This window comes from Sus scrofa, chromosome 2, assembly GCF_000003025.6.
Source record: "Sus scrofa isolate TJ Tabasco breed Duroc chromosome 2, Sscrofa11.1, whole genome shotgun sequence".
NCBI classification, from domain to species: Eukaryota; Metazoa; Chordata; class Mammalia; order Artiodactyla; family Suidae; genus Sus; species Sus scrofa.
Window position 1 is genome coordinate 77811527 of NC_010444.4, and position 22559 is coordinate 77834085.

General features: G+C 53.9%; 1 protein-coding gene across 1 annotated transcript in view; it reads left to right on the forward strand.

Moving 5' to 3' along the window:
* SHC2 (SHC adaptor protein 2) overlaps positions 853-22559 on the forward strand; it is a 31654-nt gene continuing 9947 nt past the window's right edge. The window contains exons 1-8 of the mRNA XM_021084309.1: positions 853-1399; positions 15591-15661; positions 17185-17245; positions 17406-17525; positions 19391-19444; positions 19552-19603; positions 19693-19819; positions 22292-22445. Coding sequence (XP_020939968.1) covers positions 929-1399; positions 15591-15661; positions 17185-17245; positions 17406-17525; positions 19391-19444; positions 19552-19603; positions 19693-19819; positions 22292-22445 — 1110 coding nt within the window. The 5' untranslated portion in view covers positions 853-928. The remainder of the gene's footprint in view (positions 1400-15590; positions 15662-17184; positions 17246-17405; positions 17526-19390; positions 19445-19551; positions 19604-19692; positions 19820-22291; positions 22446-22559) is intronic.

A 22559-nucleotide genomic window follows, 5' to 3' on the forward strand; every position in this document is an offset into this window, starting at 1 on the left:
CCCCCCTCCCTTTGTTTCCCGGCAGCCGGCCCAGCCTGGGGCGGGGCTGGAGGGGGAGGGGGCGGGGAGGGGGATGGTCAGCGCCGGGCTGGGATGCTGGTCCTGGGGTGACCAAGACTGTCCGTTCTCCGTGCAGAAGCGGCAGCCGTGGAGGCCTTGGCGGACGGAGACGCTGGCTGGCCTGGAGGGCTTAGGCCCAAGAGTTCAGTTGGGTTGATGCTGCACGGGGCTACTCAGAAATGAAGGAGGAGCCGGTGATGCTCTAGCCCGTGCCGTGCCCCTGGCTTACAGCCGGGGGAACTGAGGTCCAGGGAAAGGCTGCACAGCCAGCCCAACTCGGCACTCCTGGGTCGGAGTCTGCGCTGTGTGTCCTCGGGCACATGCCTTACCCTCTCTGAGTCTCAGGTTCCCAGTTAGGAAATAAAGCAGGGCAAAATTTTTAAGTACCTTCGGTTGGAACAGAGGGAAGTGAGGGAGATGACCTGAGGGGTTGCAGCGCTCTCCTTCCCGGACCGTGTCTCCGCCCCTCTCCAGACCTCAGTTTCCCCACGTCAAAAAGGGAAGAAGGAAGCTATTTATAAGGCTCTCCCACCTCTGTCCTAGGAACCTGGGGACAAGTGGGGGGCGAAGTAAGGGGGTCTCTGCCTGGGTCCTGGATTCGGAACCTCTCTCCCTCCTTGGCTACCCGACTCATGCCAGCGCCTGTGTCCTCGTAGGGCCTCAGTTTCCCCAGCCTCCCTACCAAGCATCTGGACGCCGAGGGCCGGGGGTCCCAAGGGCGCAGCCCCCCGCGGCTGCGCGCTGGGCCGGACGGATGACATCACCGGGCCAGGGGCGGGGAGCGAGCGGGAGCGAGCGGGAGGGAGCGGGAGGGCCTCCTCCCCGCCAGGCGCAGCGCCCGGTCGGGCTCGGTCGGGCGGCTGCGGCCATGACGCAGGGTCCGGGCGGGCGCGCGCCCCCCGCGCCCCCTGCACCCCCCGAGCCCGAGGCGCCCACCACCTTCTGCGCGCTGCTGCCGCGCATGCCGCAGTGGAAGTTCGCCGCCCCTGCCGGGTTCCTGGGCCGCGGCCCCGCAGCGGCGCGTGCAGCGGGGAGCGCGGGGTCCACTGACCCCGAGCCTGAGCCCGAGCCGGCCGACTCGGCCGGCGTCCCGGCGCTGGCAGCCGCGGTCCTGGGTGCTTGCGAGCCGCGCTGCGCGGCGCCCTGCCCCCTGCCTGCTCTCAGCCGCTGCCGGGCCGCCGGTACTCGGGGGCCACGGGGCGCGCGGGGAGTGGCCGGGCCCCCGGACGCCGCCGCGGACGAGTGGATCCGCAAGGGCAGCTTCATCCACAAGCCGGCGCACGGCTGGCTACACCCAGACGCCAGGGTCTTGGGGCCCGGGGTCTCCTACATCGTTCGGGTGAGTGCGCCGGTGGGACCCCTGGGATCCCATCCTCCCTGGAGCCCCAATCTGGGAGCAGGGGCTCCCATCCCCCACTTCTTTCTCTTGCAACCCTGGACCCCGAGAGCCAGGTCTCTTGGCTCCGTCCCTCCTCCTCTCTCCATCACCCCATACCCCCACCGCCAGCCCGCTCTCAGCTGGTCGCCCCCACCTAGGAGGTGCTGGGTCCAGGTTCCCACGGCGTCACGTGGGGAGGGGCGGGGAGAGGGCGGATGGTGGGAGCGGGTCACGCATGCGCATGTTAAGCGTAGACCCCCTTCGGGTTGGCGGGGGAGTCTAGGGAGTGAGGACGAGGCTGGGTGCATCCTGGCACTCAGACCCTACCGAAAGCTCCTCTGACCGCAGAGCTGGAGACCTTGGCCTGAGGTGGGGGCTCGGGGAGGGGGTTACTGGAAGGTCCATTGCCTCCGCTTGGCTCCAGGATTGGAGATGTGAGGCTCAGGAGACTGGAAGGAGAGGTAAAGACATGGGTCTTTATGTGTCCTGGTTTTATCATGAACTTTTCGGACGCGCAGAAACGTGTAACGAGTGGCTCGCCTTTACACGGGTTGTAGGCTCCCCGCTCTGCATCTCTGGCCTGTGTGTAGTTTCCGATGAACCATCGGTAAGCAAGAGGGATGACCTCTGTGAATTGCTTCCATGCAGGCTGTCCACCCGCACTTCGTTGTAACATCGAGGGTCTGACAGTATTTGCAGCCTGTCTACTTTTTGGACCGGGATCCTGGAGGTTTCAGAGTTTGCATTTGCTTGTTCTGTCTTTGCTTCCTTTACTACAGTCTGCAACACCTCTTTTCCTCCCTCCTCCCGCACTGGGTAGAGTGGTATCCCTGCATATTCATTACCTTAGGAACCCATGGATGTGGCCTTCTTTGGAAATAGTCTTTGTAGATATCATCAAGTTAAGATGAGCTCACATTGGGTGAGGGCATCCCTAATGCAATTTCTGGTGTCCTTGTAAGAAGAAGGAGGTTATAACACAAACAGGGAAGGGTCACCTGTCAAAGGGGGAGAAAGGGAGTGATGGGTCCACAAGCCAAGGGTCCCCACTCACCACCACCAGATGCTGAGGGAGGTGGGAAGGGCCCTTCGCTGGAGTGTCCTCCACCCACAGCATGGCCCTGCCACACCTTGATCCCCAATTTCTAGCCTCCAGAACTGTTGGGTTAGGGTTAGATTCCTGGTTTTTTCTTTTTTTTTTAGGGCCAAACTTGTACCATTTGGATGTTCTGGGCTAGGGCTTGAATTGGAGCTGCAGCTGCCATCCACAGCCACAACAACTTGGGATCCCAGCCGTGTCTGTGACCTACATTGCAGTTCACAGCAACGCCAGATCCTTAACCCACTGAGCAAGGCCAGGGGTCTAACCCGCATCCCCATGGATACTAGTCAGGCTCATAACCTGCTACGCCACAGTGGGAACTCCTAGCTTTCTGTTGTTTTAAGCCCCCAATTTGTGATGCTTTGTTATGGTGGCCCCCAATGGCCTTGACTTTCTGTGCACCCCAGGCCCTCACTCCTCCATCTGTGGTCCAGCACTGCAGCCCCAGGAGGCTGCAAGAAATGCAGAGCTTCAGGCCTGGCTGCAGGCCTCAGGTTGCCCCACATTCTGGATCTGTCTTTTTTCTCCTGGCATCTTCTCACTTGGCTGTGGCCCCCTTTTTTTTTGTTGAATCTCAGCTTCCCTGGACTCGAGCCTGATTTCATGGCAAGATGTCTCCTGGGTGATGCTTGGGCTTCACACCACAGCCCCTCAAGGGCAGACCATTGTCTGCCCATTGGCCAGGAGCATGGGGATTAGGAGTGTTCAGAGTTCAGACACTTGCGTCGTAGGGGTGCAAGCTGTTGGATTATTCCAGTGATCTTGACTTTTTCATCCATGCAGCAAGCCTACCCCCCTCCAGGTGCTGATGGTGTGGTAGGAAATGAGAAAGAGCTGATCCCTGCTCTTATGGGGCTTAGGTTTCTAGAGGGAGGGAGTGACAGTCAATAAAAAAGATAAGCAGGAGTTCCCATCGTGGCTCAGTGGTTAATGAACCCGACTAGTATCCATGAGGCTTTGGGTTCAATCCCTGGCCTTAGTGGGTTAAGGATCCAGCGTTGCTGTGAGCTGGGGTGTAGGTCACAGACACTGGTCAGATCCCACGCTGCTGTGGGTGTCGTAAAGGCTGGCAGCTACAGCTCCAATTCGTCCCTTAGCCTAGGAACCTCCATATGCTGTGGGTGTGGCCCAAAAGAGACAAAAAAAAAAAAAAAATGCAAACAGGGAAAGCCAGATATTGGTGCGTCCCATGCAAAAATTAAAATCAAGTGCTGTCAGAGCTGGAGATGAACAGGGGGGTGGAGTGCTGCTTTAGCTGGGCTGGTAGGCAAGGCGCCTCTTGGGAGATGACATTTAAGCTAAGACCCAAAGCCATGAAGTGCTCAAACATGAAATGACTGGGGAGAGAGCATCCTGGGCAGGAGCTCAGCTGGCGGTTTGCAGATCAGCAGGAGAACCCTGTGTGGGGCCAATGGAGACAAGGACAGGGATAAGATTTGGGGGTGTGGGGAGAAGCCCGGCTTTGGACAGTTCTTTTTTTTTTTTTTTTTTGTATTTTTGAGGGATGCACCCACGGCATATGGAGGTTCCCAAGCTAGGGGTGTAATTGGAGCTGTAGCCGCTGGCCTTCACCCCAGCCATGCCAGATCCAAACCGTGTCTGCAACCTACACCACAGCTCACGGCAATGCCAGATCCTTAACCCACAGAGTGAGGCCAGGGATCGAACCCGCAACCTCATGGTTCCTAGTCGGATTCGGTTTCCACTGTGCCATGACAGGAACTCCGGCTTTGGACAGTTCTAAGCAGGGTTGCAGGGCAGCATTGGAGCTGAGAGGGTCTTTGCTGTGGCCCTGTGGAAATGGGCTGGAGGTGTGGATGGAAGGGCCGCACAGAGACCCAGGAGGAGGCTGGGGCGTGGCTGGCTGAGCAGAGATATGCCCTGGACTGGGGTGATGTTGGCATGGGGAGAAGGGACCACAGCGTCTGTGGTGGAGATGGAGACCTCAGGAGCTGCTGACTGATGGATGTGGAGCTCTGACTCCAGCCTGAGCCTGAACCAGCCCCTGGGAGCCCCTGTCACTCTGCACCCACATCCCCCAGGTGTCCTGAGAGCCGGGGAGTCCCCTCCTGGTTCAGAGAAGCACGACGTCAAGGTGGGAGCAGATGTACGGAATGGCATGTTTGACCCTGGGCACCAAGAGAGAGGCTGTGCTGTCCCCATTTACGAAAGGTGGGGAAACCAGGGCACAGAGGTGGGCTTGTATGGGGTGAGGATTCAGGACCAGACCCAGAGCTTAGGCCCCTATCACAGAGCCTGAACAAATACCAAGGTGGTCGGCCCCAAAGATGTCCTTGTCCTCGTCCTGGGACCAGTAGTGGTGACATCTCACATGGCAGAGGGACTTTGCAGGTGGGCCCCTGTGATGGGGGTGGTCCTGGATTCTCGGGGGCAGGGGGAGCAGTGTTGTCACAAGGTCCTTATAAGAGTGAGGTGGGAGGGTCAGAGGCAGAGAGAGTTGGGAGGTGCTGTCCTGCTGGCTGTGAGGATGGAAGAAGGGGCTGCAAGCCAGGGATTCGTAGCCTCCAGCAGCTGGAAAAGGAGGAACCATCTCTCCCCTGAGGCCTCCGGAAGGACCAGCCCCACCGCACCTGGATGAGGACCTCTGCCTCCAGAAGCGGAAGAGTGTTGTCTTGAGCTGCGCAGTCTGAGAGTTCGTCACAGTCGCCCCTGAAAATTAATGCACCCTTCCTGGTCCTTGCCATGCCTGTTCTGTCCCCTCGACTTGCAAAAGAGAGCGCCCTTCCCGCTAGCTCCTTTTGTGAATCACGATGACTTTCCGGGGAAATCCCCACTGTGTCCTGTGACATTCCCTAAATCGCCCGTGGGCATAGCCCAGACCAGTGCCGCCCAGAGGACCCCTCTGCAGCTGTGGAATGTTCTGGATCTGTGCTGTGCCATTGGTAGCTAGGTGTGGACAAGCGCTCTCGAAGGGGGCCGGTGCTCCTGAGGAACTCACCTTTAACTCTGCTTCACTTTAAGCTAAGCTCAGCTGGTTATCTGTCACGCGGCCCCCGTGGGACCACTCGATTCTAAGCGGACACTTGCCTGGGCCTCCGACCTTCTAAGAAGGGGGAGGGGGCATCCGTGCGCAGCGCGCGGTTAGTCGGCAGGGGTCTTTGAGAGCCTGTGCTGTGTCCTTCCGCCGTGGCTGTTTCCATACCTGGCACTTCGCCTTCCACGAACAAGCCCTCTCTGCTTTTCAAGGTGCCTTCACATGTGTCCTCTCCGGGTTCCTCACGAGGAAGGTTTTGAATGGGACACAGAGAAACCTAGAGCTGTCCCAGGGCCCAGTGTTTCCTGAAGGCAGGTCTCATAGATGGTGGTGTGCTGGGGACCCCGCAGGTTAAGTGGGCACAGGTGTTTTTAGCTGCCAATGCAGCTGATTTCTTGAAGGCAAGGGGCAGGTTGGCTCCAGGGTGATTCATTCAACGACTCGACCACGTCCCTGAAGACCTAGGTCTTGCCATTCTTTTGCACTGCCATTTTCAGCGTGCCGGCCTAGCTGTTCTCGTGGTCACAAAATAGTGGCCACAGCCCCAAGTATCGTGTTCAGATCCAACCATGTCCACTGGAAAAAGAGAAGGCCATCCCTTTTGTACTCCTTCCTACCCGTGGTTGGCTGGAGAGGTCAAACGCCATTTGTGGCAGGGGAGGTGGGCCACCAAATTGGCTTGAACCAATGCTGAGCAGAGTGTGGTGCCTAGACATCTGGGAACTTGTTATAAGTGCACGGTTCTCAGGTTCCACCCTAGACCTGCTGAATCCGAAAGTCCCTGAGTGGGCCTAGTGATCCGTGTTTTACAAGCCTTCCAGCTGATTTTGACACCCACTTAAGTTTGAGAACCACCTGCTGAAGCCAGTTGCTTGCACGCCTGTTGGATTAACCACTGTTCATTTAGAACCAGTGTTTCCTAACTCCCCATCCTGAGATGAACGTGGAAAATATGTGACATCCATCTGCTTGTTTATTTCCCCCTAAAATCAATGTGATGGAATAAAATGGCAATAAAAAGGAAAACACAATGACAGCAATTCACAATAATGTAGAATCTATTTCAGTGTGTAAAGGTGTAGGCTTCTCTCTCCTAGAAGCACAGAAGCCACCATTCATGTGACAGATGAATGGGGGTTACGCTGGCAACTTCGGTACTGCTGTTAGAGCTGCTGTAAGCGATGTGGTTTTCCAAAGTAGTGGACAGCTCCTGGAAAATCCTGAGCAACACAAAACGAAGCCTTCTGTCAATATACAAGTTTCATTAACTTCACTGTGTGTTAAAACCATACCACAAAGTTATGCATAGAATGACTCTACAATCCAGAAATTTTACTTCTTTTTTTTTTTTTTTTGTCTTTTGTCTTTTGTCTTTTGTTGTTGTTGTTGTTGTTGCTGTTGTTGCTATTTCTTGGGCCGCTCCCGCGGCATATGGAGGTTCCCAGGCTAGGGGTCCAGTCGGAGCTGTAGCCACCGGCCTACGCCAGAGCCACAGCAACGCGGGATCCGAGCCGCGTCTGCAACCTACACCACAGCTCACGGCAACGCCGGATCGTTAACCCACTGAGCAAGGGCAGGGATCGAACCCGCAACCTCATGGTTCCTAGTCGGATTCGTTAACCACTGCGCCACGACGGGAACTCCTAGAAATTTTACTTCTTCACATGCACCCCAAAGAGCCTGAGGATTATAAAATATGACTGGGGGAATGAGCGAGGTTGAGGGTGTGTTTGTGTGTTGTGTGTACGTCGAGGGTAGAAAATAAGTATTTTTCCTTTTTGGGATCTGAGCAGGAACTCAAATAGGTATTTGTACACCCATGTTCACAGCAACAGGATCACAACAGCCCGAAGGTGGAAACAACCCAGATGTCCACTGACAAACACTTTGCAGTCCAGCTACACAGTGGGATATAACTCAGCCTTAAAAAGGAAGGAGATTCTGGCATTCCCGTTGTGGTGCTGTGGAAATGAATCCGACTAGGGACCGTGAGGTTACAGGTTTGATCCCTGGCCTTGCCCAGTGGGTTAAGGATCCGGCGTTGCCATGAGCTGTGCGGTGGGTTGCAGACACGGCTTGGATCTGGTGTTGCTGTGGCTGTGGTATAGGCTGGAAGCTCTGATTAAATCCCTAGCCTAGGGACCTCCATAGGCCACGAGTGCGGCCCTGAAAAGTAAAAAGAAAAAAGAAAAAAAAAAGAAGAAGGAAGGAGATTCTGACACCTACTCCAACATGGATGGACCTTGAGGACTGATGCTCAGTGAGAGAAGCCAGACACAGAAGGACAAAGACTGTCTGATGCCACTCCCAGGAGGTCCCTAGAGGAGTCAGAGCCACAGAGACAGGAAGGAGGTGGTGAGGGAGGGGCTGGGATGTCAGTGTTTCATGGGGACAGGGCTTTTTTCAGTTTGTGAAGATGAGAAAGTTCTGGAAATGATGGTGGGGATGGCCGCACAACAACGTGAATGTGCTTAATGCCTCTGAGCTCTGCACTTAAAGATGGTAAATTTAATGTGTATTTTGCCACAGTAAAAAGATAAACAAAACGCCCTGCATGACATGCTTGAGTTCTGTATAACATGCAGCTGGGTTGTGGTGGTGACTGTGAAGGGTTTTTTCACATACGTCAGCGTCCAGGAGGATGTTCTGAAGTCCCTGGGGGCCCAGGACTGGTGTCAGTGCAGGGAGTCCCAGTGCTAAACTCCAGGGACGACCCAGTAATCTTGCAGGCTGCCCCTCAGCCAGCATTTGCTGAGATAGGCTCAGGCTGTGCATGTCAGGCATATTTGGAACCACGGTCTTTGCAGGTGGGATGTGGTTAAGACGAGGGCATCCTCAGGCAGGATGGGCCCTAGATCTCATGTGACTGGTGTTCCTATAAGAAGACGGAGTCTGGGAGTCCCTGTCGTGGTGCAGCGGAAACGAATCCAACCAGGCACCATGAGGTTGCGGGTTCGATCCCTGGCCTTGCTCAGTGGGGTAACGATCTGGCATTGCTGTGGCTGTGGTGTAGGCCGGCAGCAACAGCTCCAATTGGACCCCTAGCCTGGGAACCTCCATATGCCGGAAGTGTGGACCTAAAAAGGACAAAAAAGGCAGACACACAAAAAAGACAAAAAAAAAAAAAAAAAAAAAAAAAAGACGGAGTCTGGACGAAGACACACAGGGAGAGGCCAGGTGGCCAAGGAGGTCAGGACTGGAGGGGTGCATCTGCGAGCCAAGGTCTGCTGGCCATCACGGGAGCTGGAGGAGGCAGGAAGGACCTTTCCCCTAGTCGGCCAGTTTGACAGATTTGGACGCCTGCCCCCAGGACTGGGAGACAGCCACTCTCTGCTGTTCTAAGCTGCCCAGGGTGTGGTGCTTTGTCACCCTCCCAAGACTAATGCACTCATTGTGGGGGGGGACATTTCTCCCTGGTAACAGCTCCATTTGTTTCCATGATAAGTACTACATATCTGTGGGGATGTACTTTTTTTTTTCTGGTTAGACTTTCAAAATGGAAGAATAGGAGTTCCTTGGTGGCCTAACAGTTGAGGACTTGCTGTTGTCGCTGCTGTGGCGCTGGTTCAGTCCCTGGCCTGGGAACTTCCACGTATTGCAGGCTTGGCCAAAGAAAGAAATGAAGTGGATGGATGACATTAAAGTGTGCAAGACAGTCCTGTGCATGTAGCAGCTCCAGGCCGCCTGGACCCTCACTGGCACCCCCAAAGCCCCTACCATCAGAGTCCTGTTTGAACTTCACCTGGGGAGGGAGACTTTGAGACTTTTCAAATAGCCTCGTACCCAACAAAATTTTACTAACTCATATTAGCCAAAATGGACAATTCTGGCCTGGATGGACACTTTCATTTTGAGAATGATATGTTTATTTTAATGGTTATTGGAAAACCATTTGATGCCACTAGGCATCAAACCCGAGGTGTCTGGTGGCAATGTGCAGTTTCCTTTTTTCCTCATGCACGTTCAAAAAAATGAGATGTAATTTAATGTCGTAAAACTTCCTTCTTTAAGATGTACAATTCAGTGGTTCTTAGTACATTCACAGATTTGTAAAACCCGCATAATGATCTAATTCTAGAACATTCTATCTTCCCAAAGAAACCCCATCCCCATCAGCAGTCACCCCTATCCCTCACCCCAGCCCCTGACAACTAGGAACCCACTCTCTGTGTCTGTGGATGAGCCTGTTCTGGACGTTTCCCATCCATGGAATCACCCACTGTGTGTCCTTCTGTGTCTGCTTCTCTCACTGAGCATCATGGTCTCCAGGTCCATCCATGTGATAGGGAGTATCTGGTGCTGCTTCTCTCTTTTTTATGGCTGAGTGATGCTCCTGTGTGTGGAGGGGCCACATTATTTATCCATCATCAGTGGATGGGCATTTGAGTTGTTTCCTCAGTTTCCTTTAGAAATGAACCTAGTTTTGTTTATAAATAGAGTTTATTTAAGATGAAAATACTATGTAATAATGGTTTGGGGCTCATGGCACAGCTTACAGAGGTAGTGAGGGGTCGAGGGTAGAGAGCCGGATGTTTGTCCTGTGTCTCCCTGGTGTGCTGTGTGAGCTTGGCTGGGTCCTTTCCCCTCTCTGGGCCTCAGTTTCACTACTTATAAATCAGTTTCTTCCCTTACATCCTGGGGTGGGCTCTGGGTTGCTTCCTTCTGCACATGCAAAAGGGAAGGTGGGTCACCAATCCATTTGGGGTCCCTCCTGACCTTCTCTGTTGGTCTCCTGGGGCGGCTATAACAAATGACCACAAACTGCGCCGTTTAAAAATACTGAAATGGGAGTTCCCATCATGGCATAGTGGAAACGAATCCAACTAGGAACCATAAGGCTGCAGGTTCGACTCCTGGTCTCGCTCAGTGGGTTAAGCATCTGGTGTTGCCATGAGCTGTGGTGTAGGTCGAAGACGCAGTTCAGACATGGAGTGGCTGTGGCTGTGGCTGTGGCCAGCAGCTGTAGCTCCAATTAGAACCCTAGCCCAGGAACCTTCCTATGCCATGGGTGCGGCCCTAAAAAAGCAAAGTAAAAATTAAATTAAAATAAAATAAAATAAAAAAATAAAAACTACTAAAATGTAGCCTCTCCTAGTTCTAGAGGCCAGACATCCAAATGAAGATGTTGGCAGGCTGGTTCCAGGCTGACTCCTGGCTTCTGGGGGCCGCAGCCCCACCTCCAACTCCACACCTCTCTCCATGCATCTCTGTGTCTCAGACTTCCATCTGCCTTTCTCTTAAAAGGGCGTCTGTCATTGGATTTAGGGTCCATCCTAAATCCAGAGCCATCTCATCTTGACATTCTTAACCCAGTTAAATCTGCAAAGATTCCCTTCAATAAGTTTCTGTTCACAGATTGCGGGGGTGGGGATGTGGACATACCCTTCTGGGGGCCACCATTCAACACACTACAGCTGACCTTTGGAGAGTTTGGCATTCTAGGTCAGAGGTCATTGCTTCCTGGCAGGCCCAGTGCTGATTTTGACCTCTGCCTTCTTTTTTTTTTTTTTTTTTTTTTTTTTTAAGGGCTGCACCTTCAGCATATGGAAATTCCCAGGCTAGGGGTCAAATTGGAACTGCAGCTGCTGGCCTACACCATAGCCACAGCAATGTGGGATCTGGGCCGCATCTGTAACCTATACTGCAACTCATGGCAATGTCGGATCCTTCACCCACTGAGTGAGGCCAGGGATCGAATCCACATCCTCATGGATGCTAGTCAGGCTTGTAACTTTCTGAGCCACAATGGGAACTCCTACCTCTGCCTTTTTTTTCCTGCCTCCTATTTAAAAATTAAAATTTAGGAGTTCCCTGGTGGCCTAGTGGTTAAGGATCTGGCATTGTCAGTGCTGTGGCTCAGGTTACGACTGTGGTAGGGGTTCAGTCCCTGGCTTGGGAACGTCCTCATGCTACAGGTGTGACTAAAAAAATAAAAATAAAAATAAATAAATGGAGTTCCCTGGTGGTGCAGTGGATTAAGGATAAGGTATTGTCACTGCTGTGGCATGGGTTCAGTCCCTGGCCTGAGAACTTCCATGTGCCACAGGCATGGCCAAAAAAAAAATAAATAAATTCAGTTTCTTTTCATTGTTTACATATTGGGGGTTTCACACAAAAGCCCTGGATTGCAGTGTTCTGGCAGCACTGGGCACCTCTGGCCACAGAATATGCAGTTTGCTGCAGCCTCCACCATCTCCTGCAGTGCTGGCTGATACTCTGGAGCCCAGAGTGTGGGTTCAGATCCTGCTCTGCCGCTTACGAGCTGTGACTTTTAGCAGGTAACTTGATATCCTCAGGGCTCTGTTTCCCTGGAAGTAACACTGTTGTTGTAGCATGAGGATTTGGGTGGAGCAGGTTCAGGTTGTGTCTGCAGGGTGCTTAGAGGAACAGGGTCTGGATGTGACACGTCATCACTGCCTGGCACTCGCCTCAGCCTCCTGCTTACCTTCCCTGCCTTTGTAGTCTGTGCTCCGCCCTCCATGATGGGGACTTCCATCACATCTCCTCTCCTGTGCAGTTAAATTGTGCCTTCACATCATCCAGGAGGGGCTGGGGGCACCAGGAGGATTTTAGCTGCACAACGAGAGTGGGTTGTACACTAATTAGGGTGATTAGAACCCCTCACTCTGGGGCCCCGCTGCACTGACACCCCCACAGACACATACTCTGCTAGAGGGAAGGTACCTGTTGAGCAGCCAGTGCCCCATCAAAGCTGTCCACTCAGTGTGAGAATCCCCTCTGGGGCAGGCACCACAGTTAATTCCTTTGAGATTCCACATGTCTAAAACATGCCTGGCATGTAGTCTGTGCTGATCTATCTGTCTCTCTGTCCCTCCATCCATCTGTCCACCCATCATTCCTCATCCATCCATCATCCATCCATGACCCATCTGTCATCCATCCATAATCCATCATCCATCCATAATCCATCATCCATCATCCCTCCATCATCCATCATCCTGCCATCATCTATCATCCATCATCCATCCATCACCCATCCATCATCCATCATTCATCATCCGTCTATAATCCTTCATCCATCATCCTACTATCATCTATTATCCACCATCCATCTGCCATCCATCATCTGCCATCATTTATCATCTATCATCTATCCATCTGTCCATCATCCATCCATCCATAATCCATCCATCGGTCAATCATCCATCCATCATCCACCCACTCATCCATCCATCACTCATTCATCATCCATCCAATGAAGGTGAGACACATCCATTCATCCTCCTGCTTAAAACTCTCCTATAGCCCCCATTGTTCACAGTGAAACCCAAGCCCTCATCACAGTTCCAGGGCCCCATGTCCTCTCATCTCTTGCTGCTCCTGGCTTCTCTGCTCCAGCCATGCTGGAGTGAGTCGGTGTTCTTTCCAATCTCTTCTCCATTTCTGGCCTGTACTTGCTGTTCCCTTTGCCTGGGTCTTTGCTTGGCTTGCCTCCTCTCTTTCCCTGGTCACTGTCGAGTTAACCAACCATCCTACAACCTAGTGCGTGGAAACAGCAAACACTCATTATTTCTTGTGGTGCTCTGTGTCGGCTGGGGTTGGGTGCTCCCCTCATTCACATGGTGATTGACTCCATGTCCGCTGGGAAATAGAGGTGGACTGCATGTCTCATCCTCCAGCAGGCTAGCCTGGCAGGGTCGTGGGGTCCCGAGAGCAGCAGGGGAGCAAGCTCCAGTGACAGGTGCCTTTCAGGCCTCTGCTTGTGTCATGGCCAACTTTGGGCCTGGATTGGGGAGGGGAGTGACTTGTGGCCATTTTTACTGTCCACCAATGGCATCTGGTTCCTCTCCCCAGAAGCAGCCATGGTGTCCTGCTAGAGCTACCTACCCACACATGTGCATGTGAATGCGCACGTGCACACGTGCGCACAAGTGTGCGCGTACACACACACACACTGTACGTACCCGCTGTGCATACACTCTTCCTTGGCCCCACAAAAGCCACTCACTGTGCCTTCTACTTGGCACCTTGCTCTTGTCACTTGGTGCAGTGTTTTGGAGATTATTTCATATAGATACATTAAAAATTTTGTTTCTTACAACTGCAAACTCTTCCATTCCAAGTACTGTGGTTTGATAGATTTAGCAAAAATACAGGCTTCTCAGTCAAATTTGAAGTTCTAGTGAACAGGAATAATTTTCAGTAGAAGCCTGTCTCGTGCATTATTTGGGACATACTTATACGAAGAAAACATTCATTGTTTATTGGAAATTCCAACCTCACTGGCATCCTGTGTTGGGTCTTACAACCCTGGAGTGTCGAGTTTTTGGGTGTCTCCAATTTCTCGCTAATTATTCCAGGTCCTGCAGGAAGGGAGGCGCGGGTGAAGGGTGGCAGGGAACCCTGGGGTCAGCACTGGGGGGCTTAGGGCAAAGGGGGTCAGGGGTGCTCCGCAGCTCTGTGTGGGCTGTAGGGGTGGGAGGGAGCTCACAGTCAGTACCCGCCCCTGTCCCAGCTCCAGTCCTGTGGGGGCGCGGAGCCCCTCAGAGCCACTTGTACACACATTGGGAGCCCACAGTCTGGCATAACTGTGGAATAAAGTCTTGCAATGGAGTTTCAAGATCAAAGTGTGTGCATGTATCTTTTTTTTTTTTTTTTTTTTTTGTCTTTTTGGCTATTTCTTGGGCCACTCCCGCGGCATATGGAGGTTCCCAGGCTAGGGGTCGAATCGGAACTGTAGCTGCCGGCCTACGCCAGAGCCACAGCAATGCGGGATCTGAGCCGTGTCTGCGACCTACACCACAGTTCACGGCAACGCCGGATCGTTAACCCACTGAGCAAGGGCAGGGACCGAACCCGCAACCTCATGGTTCCTAGTCGGATTCGTTACCCACTCCGTCACGACGGGAACTCCCATGTATCATTTTTTAAAAATGGAGGTAAAATTCATGTAACTAAATTAACCATTAACCATTTTAAAGATCATCTTTCAGGAGTTCCCATTGTGCCTCAGTGGGTTAAGAAGCTGACAGTGTCCTTGAGAATGTGGGTTTAATCCTTGGCTCTGCTCAGTGGGTTAAGGATCCGGCGTTTTTGTGGCTGTGGTGTAGGCAGGCAGATGCAACTCTGATTCGACCCCTAGCCTGGGAACTTCTATATGCTGCAGGTGCAGCTGTAAAAAGAAAAAGAAAAAAAAAAAAAAAAAAAAAGCTCATCATTCAGTGGTATTTAGTACATTCTCAAGGTTGTGCAACCATCACCTCTGTGTAGAGGTTCCAGAATGTTCCATCCCCCCAATAGGAAGCCCCAACCTCATTAGCCTCACTCCCTTTCCCCTCCCCAGCCCCTGACAACCAGGGTCTCATTCTCTGTCTGTGGTGGGCCTGTTCTGGACATTTCACATCAATGGAATCGGATGACAAACACATGGTCCCCTTCCAGCAGTGCTGATACCTCAGTGGAGAGCTTGTGCCCTGCAGCACATGCAACCCCAGACTCTGATGTTATTCCTGCCTCCTGCCCATCAGCACTGTCCTGGAGATTTTGAATAACCTCCTGTGCAAATGGTAGTTGGGCAGGACTCGGCACACTTTTCTTGGAAAGGGTTAGATAGTCAATGCTTTGGGCTTCATGGGCCAGGTGGTCTCTGTCCAGCCTGCTTGCAGGCCCTGTCCTGGGCTCTGGGGATGCAGATGTGAGCAGGGTCACCACTACATGGTCCTGGGCTTATGTTCTAGAGGAGCAGGAAGAGCAGAAATGGCAGGCTCTGTCTTGGCCTGCCAAGAACCAACCAGCTTCTGGGGAACAACCAGAGTCCGGGAGGGCAGCTCAGAGGATGGGCCCTGAGCCTGGAGATGGGGAAGGAACATCTGCAAATGGATGGGGAAGGGCCGGCATAGGGCCTGCGCAGGGCCAGCGATGCAGACACCCTGAGGCAGCCAGGCTGGGGAGAGGACAGAGCAGGGTGGAGCGCTGGAGTGGCAGGAGGAGAGGGTAAAGAGCTCCCTGGAAGAGGGCTTGGGTCCAGGCCAGTCCCCCGCTGGGCTCTGGTGGGGGTGCCAGCACACGCCCGCTGACCTGTTCTCTCTCCCCAGTACATGGGCTGCATCGAAGTCCTTCGCTCCATGCGCTCCCTGGACTTCAGCACTCGCACCCAGGTCACCAGGTGAGCCTCCGGGTTGGCGCCAGGGTGGGTGTGCTGCCGGGTCCCAGCTCTGTCCTTGCCCACATGCCCTCCCTGCTCTCCAGATCCCAGATTCCCTCCTTAATTCAGGTGACAGCATGTCCCTCAGAGTGTGTGCATCTCTTAAGGGGTATTGAAGACGTCCCGGCACACGTGGACTGGTGGGTGCTGGCCTGTCCCCAGCTGTGACTCAGGTCAGGGCTGGAAGGTGCTGGGAGCCTGTCCACTGTCCCTGATTTTTTCCAGTACAGAGAAGGCATGTTGATTTCATGATACTCAGAGCTGCCTGGACGGGAGCCCTGCCCAGTCATGGGAACAACCAGGGCCGAGGCAGGAGGAGGGGACCCACAGCTTTTTGCAAGTTGAACCCTGACTCATCCAGTCACTGTAGGCATTAAAAATCTCTGTTGAGATATAATACACATATCAAGCAATTCACCCATTTACACTGTACAATTTGATGTTTTATGCTACTTCGCAGAGTCACGCAAACATCACCTCTATCTAATTCTGTCTCCCCAAAGGGAGCCCCATTCCCATGAGCAGTCACTGCATCCCTGCCCCAGCCCCTGACAACCAGGAAGGAACCCACCTTCTGTCTCTGTGAATGTGTCTGTTCTGGACACTTCCCATCCGTGGAATCCCACACTGGGTGTCCTGTGTCTGCTTCTCTCTGAGCATCGTGGTCTCCAGGTCCATCCACATGGTAGCGAGTGTCGGGGCTTCTCTCCTTTTCAGGCTGAGTGATGCTTCTCTGTGTGGAGGACATGTGTGTTCACTTCTTCTGCAGTGATGGGCATTTGGGTGATTTCTACCTTTTGGCTATTGCGAGTGGTGCTGCTGTGGCCATGTATGTACAGGTTTTGTGTGGATGCGTGTTTTCAGTTCTCTTGGGTGTGCACCTGGGGGGGCATTGCTGGGCTGTGTGGTGACTCTGCTTTGCTTTCTGAGGAGCTGCTGCCCCATTTTTCCTTCCCACCTGCTGGGAGTGAGGGCTTAGTTTCTCCTCGTGGCACCAACACTGTTGAGAGCCTGTCCTGTGTCCCTCTGACTTTTGGGATGCTGTAAAAGTTCCAACCCCTCCCCAGGGATTGGTGGTTTCAGAGAAGTCTGTCCCGTTCTGTTTGGGGGTCAGTTCTGGCCCCTGTCTTGGGGAGTCCAGAGCACAGGTCATCCTCTCATGCCACATACAACTTGGGGTTCAGGCTCAAGGGGCTGTGTCAGCCCCCCTGAATCTGACCCCTGTGCTTTCCAATGGGCTGTGGCTCAGGGTCACTGAGAAAGATGGACCAAGAAGAGCTGAGGGCAGGGCCGTCTGCCAGGTGCAAATGGGGTGGGTGGCTGGGAGCACTCGATCTGTGCCTCTGATCCCTCAGCAACCCCCTTCCCAGCCCCTCTCCTTCAGGGTCCACTGCACATGGCCCTCTGACCCCCCAGCCTTCTCTGAGCTCCTGCCCCTTCCCCTCCAAGCTCTCTAAGCCCCCTCCCCACCTCCGCCCACACAGGGAAGCCATCAACCGGCTCCATGAGGCCGTGCCTGGAGTCCGGGGCTCCTGGAAGAAGAAGGTGGGTGAGGGGAGAAGGTGGGTAAGGGCTGTGGTCCCCGGTGGGATGAGTGGGGGGGGCACATGGCTGCCCTGGGACCTGCCCCAGCTGGAGCTTTTTGGGACCTACCTTCCCCGGTGCCCAGGCTGCTCCCTACAGCCTCCCCATGCCCCACCACCAGGCCCCCAACAAAGCGCTGGCCTCCATCCTGGGCAAGAGCAATCTGCGCTTCGCGGGAATGAGCATTGCGGTCAGCATCTCCATTGATGGCCTCAACCTCTCGGTGCCGGCCACACGCCAGGTGAGTGCTGCCACCAGCCTCAGCCTCCGGCGGCCCCACTCCAGGCAAGCTGGGTGGGCTCACGGAGGTGAGGCCTGGAGGGGTGGTGGGTGCAGGCCCGTGTTTCACGTGCAGGTGTTGGTAAGGACATACAGACCTGGAGGCCCTGCCTTGGATGCAGCTGCCACCCTCACAGCCCCACAGGTGTCCCAATAGGGGCTCCTGGCATCAGGTGGGCAGGGGTCAGGGGTGCTGCTCCATGCCCCACAGTGCTCAGGATGGCCTCCACAGAGAAGGACTGGGCCCCAATATCTTCAGTGCCCAAGGGGACAGACCCAGGCTTGGAATCTTCTGGGGGAAACAAACCACCAAAATATAACAGCAGGAATGAGGGGATACCTACAGGAAGGGTTGTGAGGCCAGGCAAGTGTTGTGAGCATGTCCAGGGTGCTGTGATCTGGCAGGGGCATCATGGGGGGCTTCCTGGAGGTGGTGATGCTGGTGCCGATGGGGGAGGTGAGAAGAGGACAGCCAAGCAGAGGTCATTCCATGGGGAGCTGAAGCTGGGGAGGTTAGCAAGGATCATGGTGAGGAACTGGGATTTTTCCAGAGAGCACTCAGATTCTAGGAAGTTCTGGGGCTGTGATCTGTGGTCTGATATAAGCATTAACCTATGATGGTTGTGGGGGATGCAGAGGAGGGGAGCCAAGCCCAGAGCCCCCGAGAGGAGGGTGTGGACCGCCCTGGGGAGGAAGCTATGGGGGAGGAGCAGCCTGCACATCCATCTCCACAGGGACTCTGTAGGGCCTGCTGCGCTCACCCCATCTGCAGACCAGGACGTCAGCAGGGGGTCCAGCAGGGGGAGCCCTGAGGATCCCCATGGGGTGACAGGCTGAGCAAACGCTGGGGGACCTGGAGAGGTGTCTGGTGCATCAGCTCAGCCCTGCTTGGCCAAGTCTGCTGCTCACTTGGAGGGATATGACCACTCAGGGCAGTAATTGGCAGCAGAAGATGGATGCTAATAAGCATGCAAATGAGAAAATGGATGCAAACAAACATGTAAATGAGCATGTAAATGAACATGGAAACGAGTGAATGGATGCAAACAAACATGCAAATGAGCATGCAAGCGAGTAAGTGGATAAAAACCAAAAGAAAATGTAAATGAACATGGAAATGAGTAGATGGATGCAAACAAGCATGCAAATGAGCACACAAATGAGCACACAAATGAGCAGATGGATGCAAATGAGCGTGCAAATGAGCAATGGGATGTAAGTGAGCATGCAAATGAGCGTGCAATACAGGGCATACAGGTGTTGCTGCGGGGGTTGACAGTGCAGTCAGGCAGAAGCCTCTGATGGGTCCGTCTCCACGGCTACCTGGGTGTGTGTCTGATTGTGTCTGTGCATGTGGTGTGCCTGGGAGTCCATGTGGGAGGGTGTGAGGGCCACCGTGTGACATGTCAAGGTGTGAAGGTGGGCTCGAATGTATCTGCATGTGTGTTGGTGGTTGTGTCTCTGGACAGCTGGTGTCCAGAATCTGTGTGGGAGAGTGTGTGTCTGCACAGGAAAGTGTGTGCAGGGGTGTGGTCTCTGTCAGGTTTTAGCAGATGTGTCTATGCCTGGAGCTTGGGTAAGCATGTGTGAAGGTGTCCACCAGCGAGGCCTGGGTTTGTCATCCTGCACGTGTGCTCGCATGGTCTCGGGCCTCTGTGTCCTGCCCTGGCTGCAGGGCTCCAGGGCATCCTGGCATGCCATCCAGGAGACGGCTCCATTCCCACCTCCCTGTCCTTCTGGTCCCTCCCTGTGGCCCTGGTCCAGTGACTGGCCCAAGCCCCCCACCCTGCAACGGCTGCCCTGTCACTGTGGTCTCTCTCTGGCCAGATCATCGCCAACCACCACATGCAGTCCATCTCCTTCGCGTCAGGTGGTGACACGGTAAGACCAGGGACTGGGGGGTGGCTTCTGGCCCTTCTGTCCCCTGTGGCCATCGGCTCCACCCCTGCATTGCTGAGAATCCTCCCTGGGCTTCCCTCTCTCCCCAGGACATGGCGGACTACGTGGCCTATGTGGCCAAGGACCCCATCAACCAGAGAGGTGAGGCCCGCTGGGTGCAAGCGGGGCCCTGTGGGCTGGAGCGGGTCAGCCAGTCAAGGCTGCACTGACACTGGATAATGACCCTGCAGCCTGCCACATTCTGGAGTGCTGCGAGGGCCTCGCCCAGAGCGTCATCAGCACCGTGGGCCAAGCCTTCGAGCTGCGCTTCAAACAGTACCTGCACAGCCCCCCCAAGGTGGTCGTCCCCCCGGAAAGGTACCACCTTGCCTGCTCTGCCCCCCTTCCCATCCCCCTCCCCTGCTCTGTGCCCGCTCCTGGCTCATGGCCCAGCCACCAGGACCCCCTTCCCTCATCTGTAAAACCGGGATGAAAATGTCGCCGCTCCTGGCTGACGTGAGGCTGTCACCCTGTCAACGTTAGTCTGCACGGGGGCGGCCCACTGGTCCCAGCCACTGTTTCAGGAAAGCAGCCAAGGAGGATGTGTAAGCTGATAGGCGGCTGTGTGCCAATGAAACTATTTATGGATCCAAAATTTAAATTTCATCTGACTTTCATATGTCATCAGATGTCGTTCTTGGATGTTCTCTTAACCATACTTATATGGGAAAAAAGAATGGAGATGTATATTTATAATTGATGCACTTTGCTGTGCACCTGAAACTAATACAATATCGTAAGTCAACTGTACTCCAATAAAATTTTTAAAAGTTCTAAACAAAACAACAGTTTGGGGAGTTCTCATGGTGGTGCAGCATGTTAAGAACCTAACTGCAGCAGCTCAGATCACTGTGGAGTTGTGGGTTTGATCCCCAGCCTGGCATAATGGGTTAACGATCCAAAGTTGCAGCTGGGATTCGGTCTCTGGCACGCAGACGTCCACATGGCACAGGTGCAGCCATAATTAACAACAACAACAACAGTTCTATGGCTTAGAAGCGTAGAAACATCCTGAGCTCCTGGGCTGGCAGGTGGAGGTGGTGGGTTTGCGGTCGGCTATTTATTTATTTATTTATTTTGAGGCCCACACCTGTGGTATATGGAAGTTTGCAGGCTAGGAGTTGAATCAGAGCTGCAGCTGCTGGCTTACACCACAGCCATGGCAGTACCAGATCCAATCTGAGTGTTTGACCTACACACCGCAGGTTGCTGCAATGCCGGATCCTTAACCCACTGAGGGAGGCTAGGGATTGAACCCAAATCCTCATGGATAATAGTTGGGTTTTTAACCTGCTGAGCCACAACAGGAACTCCTGTGGTCAGCTATTTAAATATCAAAGCAGACTTGTTAGAATAAGTAGTGAATAAACGAACTTGTTAGCAGTCCAGTATGCACCTGCTGAAGGACAGGAGCACACAGCTGGACATGCCCCTTTGGCCTTGCCATGGGATTGCACGTCCCCCCCCCATGCACACATGCACACACACTGGTTTTCTTCACCTGGGGTGGCCCCAGCCCCTCCCAGGCTTCAGGGCCCTCCTTTGGGGCCCACACTGCAATGTGGTGTCCCTCCCTGACTCAGGGGCAGGCAGTGGCTTCCCTTCTTTACTCAGGAACCACGCTTGCCTCCGTAGCGTAAATTTCTAAGGTGCCATCCAGGGATGGAGGGCAAGGGCATTTTCTTTTCTTTTTTTTTTTTTTTTTTGTCTTTTTGCCATTTCTTGGGCCGCTCCCACAGCGTATGGAGATTCCCAGGCTAGGGGTCGAATCGGAGCTGTAGCCGCCAGCCTATGCCAGAGCCACAGCAACGCGGGATCTGAGCCCTGTCTGCGACCTACACCACAGCTCATGGCAACGCCGGATCGTTAACCCACTGAGCAAGGGCAGGGATCGAACCCGCAACCTCATGGTTCCTAGTCGGATTCGTTACCCACTGCGCCACGACGGGAACTCCTGGGCATTTTCTTTATTTAAAAAATTCTATTGTAGTTGATTTACAATGCTGTATTAACTTCTGCTTTACAGCAAAGTGATTCATATTATATTCTTATATTCTTTTCCATGATGGTTTATCACAGGATACTGGATATAGTTCCCTGGGCCATACAGTAGGAGCTTGCTGTTTATCCATCCTATATATAATAGTTTGCATCTACTAACCCCAACCTCCCAATCCTTCTCTCCCCGCACCCCTTGGCAACCACAAGTCTGCTCTCCATGTCTGTGAGTCTGTTTCTGTTCTGTAGCTAGATTCATTTGTGCCCTAGTTTAGATTCCACATATAAGAGCTATTATGTGGTATTTGTCTTTCTCTTTCTGACTTACTTCACTCAGCATGTCGTCTCTAGGTCCATCCACTTTGATGCAAATAGCATTATTTCATTCTTTTTGATGTGAGAGTGTTTTAAATGCTGAGAGTGTCACCACCATAAGCCATGGCACCCTGGTTCTAGGTACAAGCCTGGCGCTGTGCCCCAGCTGCCTGGTGGGGCAGGAGTGGGTGGAGGGTGGACACCAGATTTTCTGGGGCCCTGCTGCAGCTTAGCTAGAGCCCTAAGAGCGGTTCAGAATCTCCTTTGATGGACAGAAAGGGGCACCCAGTTCCTCTATCAGCAAGAGTTCCTGGCAGCAAGCACTCAGCTGGTGGAAGGTGGGCTCAGAGTCCCTGGCCTGGCTTGTCCCACTAACCATGCAGAGCTCAGCCTGGAGCCTCAATGCCCGGTCAGGAGCCTCCCTGTCCCCCGCATCAGGTCCCAGGGCCTATGCTCCCTTTGCTCTGTGTGTCCCAGGCTGACGGGGCTGGAGGACTCAGCCTGGGGGGACGAGGAGGAGACCGAACACAACTACTACAACAGCGTCCCTGGGAAGGAGCCACCCCTGGGCGGGCTGCTGGACTCCAGGCTGGCCCTCACACAGCCCTGTGCCCTTGGGGCCCTCAGCCAGGTCAGCCCCTGCGGATCCCGTGGGGAGGGCCACCCCTGGGGTTTCAATCCCAGCTCTTCCTTCTGCTCCTATTCTCCATGATCCTCAAGGGTCTCTCAGCACCCCCTCCCCAAA